Source organism: Arachis stenosperma, chromosome 1 (genome assembly GCF_014773155.1).
Source record: "Arachis stenosperma cultivar V10309 chromosome 1, arast.V10309.gnm1.PFL2, whole genome shotgun sequence".
Classification (NCBI taxonomy): domain Eukaryota; kingdom Viridiplantae; phylum Streptophyta; class Magnoliopsida; order Fabales; family Fabaceae; genus Arachis; species Arachis stenosperma.
Window position 1 is genome coordinate 52,486,493 of NC_080377.1, and position 6,022 is coordinate 52,492,514.

Genomic DNA, 6,022 nt, shown 5'->3' on the forward strand with positions numbered 1-6,022 from the left:
ATGCGGAAGCTGCAAATTCAAGAGGCACAGCCTATAAGGATAGCATTGGAGATGGCTGATAAATCTCTAAAGCAGGCGCATAGGCTATTAGAAAATGTCATAGTCAAGGTTAGAGAGCTCTTCCTCTCTGCAGACTTTGTGATACTTGACATGGGAGAGGATGCAAATGACTTCCTCATACTAAGAATGCCATTCTTAGCCACTGGGAGAAATCTGATAGATGTTGAGAGAGGAGAGTTGGTTCTGCGGCTACGTGAGGATTACTTGGTGTTCAAGGTTTTTAAACCTTCACCAATCTCTGGAGTAGGAGGTATTCGCATGCAGAGCTCATTGCTTAAGCCCCCTTGGTGGAGACCCATACAGTACCCCCTGACATCAAACCTAAATTTGGTGTTGGGTATTCACTACCTAATAAGGATGGAGGATGTCCCAAGAAGAAGGTACCAAAGTGCTAGAGGAACAAAAAGATTTCCACTAAAGACTTCTCACCTGGATGAGGGTGGTATTTACTAGAAGTCCAATCGTACCACATATAGTGAATAAGATCCTGTTTCAAGAGCATGTTGAGTTCATTCATGAGAGCACAGGAAAGAAGTTCACAATGAAGGGTGAAGATCTGAGCCCATATGATTCTCCTCCTTAGAAGAGCTGACCGTCAAGCTAGTGACGGTAAAGAAGCGCTTGTTGGGAGCAATCCAACCATGAGTATCCTTTAGTTTTATTTCAGTTTGATTTTAGTTTTATTACAGTTTGATTTTTATTTTTATTTTCATTGATTTTCATAAGTTTATCTAAGTTTAATGTTGTTTTGTGATCATGCACAGTGCTTAGAATAGGGATAGAAATATTCAAAATGAAGAACAGAATAGCCTGGAGTACATTGACTCAAAAGGCTTGGGTACTAAACGCCAGGGAGGGCATTTAGCACCAGGAAGGGAGTAAAGAGAGCTAGCATTAAATGCCCAAAGAGGAGTATTTGACACCCCACCAAGGGCACTAAATGGAAACTGTTCGCCTCAAAGTAAAAAAGAAAAGGGGTGGGGGAGGGGAAGGTCCCTTGATGGCGCTAAACGCCAGGACTGGCGTTTAGCACCCAACAAGCCAGTTTTGATTTTGAAGGAAAAGGTTTCACCATGGTTAAACCCCAAACCCCACCCACTTTGACCAGTCAACCACTTTCCTTCTCTCTCTCCCTTACCTACTATTCCATCCATATTCATCCACTCCATTCCCCAATATCACCTCCCATCATCCTATCAAATCCCACTCTACTTTCAACTTACCCCCCACTCCACCCAATCACCACTCATCTTTCCCATCAATTTCTCTTCACCATTAACCATATTCAAATTCCATTTTCCTTCAACCTTTACCCACATAACCGAACCCCTTACCTACCACTGGTGCGGAATTTATAACCCACAAACTAACCGGCAAGTGCACCAGGTCGTACCAAGTAGTACCTCAAGTGAATGAGGGTCGATCCCACAAGGATTGATGGATCAAGAAACAATGATTGAGTGATTGGCTTAGTTAGACAAACAAAAAATGGTGTTTTAAGAGTTCAAAAGCATTAACAATAAATTCAAAATATCAAAAAGCAAGCAGTAAACGGATTGTGAATAATATGGAGAAAATAATTAAGGTTTTAGAGATATTTATTTTCCGGATTAACTTTTCTTACCAACTACTTTAATCATGCAAGATTGAATTCATGACAAACTATATGTGACTAAACCCTAATTTTTTAGACCTTTTTAGTCTCCTCTAACCTTCATCAACCGCCAAATTCTTGGTCACTTGATTCCAATTAGAGGGTTAAGTTCAATTCTAGTTTATATGCCACAGAAATCCTAATTACTCAAATATAAGAGGATTATATATCACGTATCCTGTTAAGTCCAATTAATTAGAAATTTAGGAGAAATTGTTTTCAACCTATTGTTTAGGCAAAGAGCTTTTCTAAGTTTTACAAGAACTCAATTAAAACAAGGGTCATACTTCCGTTACACCCAGATTCATAAGATAAAGAACGAAAACAATTCTTGAAATTGAAATCAATACATGAATTAAAATAGAACAGTAATAGTATTAATCCATAGAATAAACAGAGCTCCTAACTTTAACAGTGGAGGTTTAGTTGCTCATGGTTCAGAGAAAAAACAAGGATTCTATAAAACTGTAAAGTGCGGAATGAGGTAAGAGAAGAGAGGTAAGCCCGAAGGCTGATTCTTTTCCCTTTTATATCTAATCCTAATTAATGTAAAATATATTTTCTAAAACTAAATAATATCTTTTCTTATTTCTAAATAAAATAAAAGTTTTAATCAAAATAAATAAAATCTTCGTTGATGCCTTGATTTGGCATGGAGACCATGGTGTAGTAATGAACTGGCGCCTAACTTGGAAAATTCCAAGTTAGTCGCCACCCTTGCAGTGCCTCTAGGGAGTGCTTCACGTTGAACTGGCCCCTAACTTCACATTCATGGCGCCTAACTTCGCTGGTTTGGCCTTCCTGGCGCCTAACTTCGAAATCATGGCACCTAACTTGGGAAATTCCAAGTTAGGCGCCACCTTGGCCAAACAAAATGAAGAAGAAGGGTATGCTATTATATATTGTTGGAAAGCTGTGGAAGTTATATTTCCAATGCCACTAGAATCACGTCAATTGGACTTCTATAGCTCATGTTATGTCCATTAGAGTGCAGGGAGGTCAGGGTTGACAGCATCATTCACTTTCTGCCTCTTCTTCTATAAAACTCCATCAAATCCATCCGAATGCTACTTGAAATAAATATAATTATACACAACTCAAAGTAGAATTTATAGTGGCTAAGAAGTATTTAACTCATGATTAAACTCACAAATTTGAATGCAAATTCACTAGGAAAAGATAGGAAAGATGCTCACGCATCAACCACCTCTACAAATACCCATTTCCTTCTCACTTTCACCACACCTCCACTTACCTTCTCTCTTCTTACTCTTTCATCCTTTCATTACCTAGCATCTTCCCCTCTTCTTTTCCACCCACATAGCCGTGAGCACCCCCTTCTTCCACTTTACTTCTCTTTTCATTTTTCTATTACCTCATTATTTTCTTCGTTCTTTTCTTCTCTATTTCCTTTTTTACTTTGCTCAGGGACGAGCAAAAATTTTAAGTTTGGTATTGGGAACTTCGATTTTTCTTCATTTTACTATCTATACAGCACCCAAGACTGGTGAATCCTCCTCAAGAAAGAGGAAAGAGAAGGCTCCCGCCTCCAGTCCTTATTATTTCATCCGGTTCTTCTCCAAAACCCACGAGGATCACTTCCATGAGATAGTGAGCAAAAAGAAGGTAATCCCTGAGGTCTGCTTCGATCTAAAGCCAAATGAGTACCCAGAGATCTAGTACCATATTTTAAGGAAGAGATGGGAATTTCTGACCAACCCCATGATTGACGTGGGCATACTTATGGTTAGAGAGTTCTACACCAACGCTTGGATAACGTACAAGCATGCACAAGTCATGAACCTAGATCCGAAAAACTGGCGTACCATGGTCTGAGGATTGATTATGGAGTTCAGTCTTGAAAGTGTGATGAAAGCACTGCACCTGCTAGCATCTAGAGAAGACCCTCATTCGTACACTCGGAGGGTCAACACTGACCAGAGACTGGACTAGGTCCTTGCGAATATTTGCCTCGCTGATCCCTAAATTGCTAATTACTTGAACTAATCTGGATATGTGATATATAATCTGTTTAGCCTTGGGTAATTAGGATTTTTGTGGCCATAAACTAGATTTGCACTTAACCCTCTAATTGGAGTCAAGTGACCAAGAGATTGGTGGTTGATGAAGGTTAGAGGAGACTAAATCACTAGGAGATTAGTGTTTAGTTAATTACAATTTGCCATAAAATGAATTTTGCATGATTAAAATAGTTGGTAGGAAACTTTAATCTGAAAAAATAAACATCTCCGATACCTTAACTGTTTTCTTTCACTGTTTTCACACTAAATGCATAATTGCTTTCTTTATTGTTGTTTTATTGTTTAATGCTTTTAAAACCCAGAAAACCAAATTTTCTATTCATCTGACTAAGCCAATCGGTTCAGCATTGTTGCTCAGTTCCTCAGTCCTCATGGGATCGACCCTCACTCACTTGAGGTATTACTTGGTACGAGCCGGAGCACTTGCTGGTTTAGTTGTGGACATTCTAATTCTGCACTACACAACAGCCGAAGTGGAGAGGTGGCCGAACAATGTTAAGCTCAGGATCCCAAGTGGCCACGGGTTTCTCCCATATGGGAAATGGGAGGAGTCAGCAAAAAAGACAGCTAAGAATAGGAAGACTCCGGGCCAATATCATCATCAGGACCACCATCCTTATTGGCACCTACACCTTCTGCCCGGCCTCTATATGAGATAGTCCAAGAGCTCCTGCAAGAAGTCTTCTGCAATGAGTGCCTCAATGCAAGGCGTTTTGACTGGTTAGTGGCGAAGCTCGAGGGAAGAGACCATGGCCCAACTCCCGCTGCTTCACTTGAGCTGGTAATAGAGGAGAAGGATGATGAGGATGGAAAGGCCGAGCTTATTTTGGACATGATAATCTATTAGCAGCCCTAGCCCTCGCCTCCACCAGCTGAAGCTGGAGCTTCTTAGCTTTTGCCCCCTAGATTGCGTAAATCTCTCTTTCTAAACACTTTGCACTCTATTTTATTTTTAGCTACTATGTTTTTTTGTGGATATTTTGTTGATACTTTTGACTACTGCACCATACTTTTGTTATTTTGCTTATATATATCTTAGTCCATTTGACCATTTCTAGTCTTATTGTAGTTATTGCATTTGCATTTTGCTTGGTACATATTCTATAGATAGTAATGTAATTGGATGTTGTGAATAGTAGATAGTACCTACTTCATGATTTTCTTAATGTGCAAGATAATTTTTGAATGGTGAAAATTAGGAAACGAGCTAGAAATTTTGAAGTGCATCAAACACATCGTATATGCATACATAGAAAATAATTTTAGTGAAAACAACAAAAATTTTTAAGAAATTACTTTTAGGGCATTCCATTGATTTCATTCAAAAAATTATTTTTTAACTTGAACTATTTTGTGGAGCATAGAAAAGAGATAGAATAAAGAATCTTGTGAGTTGTTGGGATTTTAATGTGTGGTTGCATATTTTAACCACAATTTTTATTCATTGTGCTATGCTCCTTCTATGATTATGATCCTAGATTTGCTTAATTTTTTATTTATGATAATTAATGTTTTGAATGTATTTAGCATGATTGAGGCCATTTTTGAAATTTAAGCTTACTAACCCATATAGCTATACCTTTATATCTACCATTGTGAACCATTTTTGAGCTTTTTAACCCCCTTTTGTTCTAATTGTTACCACATCGCTAACCCTATGTGGGAAACTATTAATGTTCTTGAATTGCATCTTTAATTAGCTTAGGATGAGGTGTGTGTTTTATTCAAGTGTGGGAGAATTGTGAAAAAAATATTGGTAGTGAATAAAAAGCTTGTTTTAAGTATTTATTGAAAAATTATAAAAATGAGTGCATTCATGTGTCAATTGTTGCAACCATATGCATTTACTTTATATATATATATATATATATATATATATATAAAAGGAGGACAAAAATTATCCTAAAGAAAAGAAATAGGAATAAAGAATGCATATGTGATTTAGATGAGAACCAATGCATGAATGTATATAAAAAAAGTAATGAGTAGTTAAAATGCATTTTAGTGATTAGGTTGATATTGATTTAGTGGGATACTTGAGTTAAGTAAAGATTCAATTTATTAGTTTACTTGACCATATTCATCCTACTTTAACCCTAACCCCATTACAACTCTCTAAAGACCTCATGATATTTGCAAACATACATCAATTATTTGTTGATTTTAGATGAAGAGAAAATCATAGAAAGCATGATTAGAGGAGACTTGAGTGATTAAACTCTAAACATTGAGCGATTAGAGTGTATACACATCCGGTGAGGGGTTC

General features: G+C 37.5%; 1 protein-coding gene across 1 annotated transcript; it reads left to right on the forward strand.

Moving 5' to 3' along the window:
* On the forward strand, positions 1–3,394 carry LOC130979685 (uncharacterized). The gene is made up of 2 exons (XM_057903209.1): positions 1–310; positions 3,210–3,394. Exons 1-2 carry the CDS (start codon positions 1–3, stop codon positions 3,392–3,394), a joined length of 495 nt encoding a protein of 164 aa, XP_057759192.1.
* Positions 3,395–6,022: the final 2,628 nt, after the last annotated feature.

What these genes read in the sequence shown, in the direction of transcription:
- LOC130979685 (XM_057903209.1), top strand. Translation starts at nt 1, where the DNA reads ATGCGGAAGCTGCAAATTCAAGAGGCACAGCCTATAAGGATAGCATTG. An exon ending in ACCAATCTCTGGAGTAGGAG is followed by an intron (nt 311 to 3,209) that starts GTATTCGCATGC and finishes CTATCTATACAG; the next exon opens with CACCCAAGACTGGTGAATCC.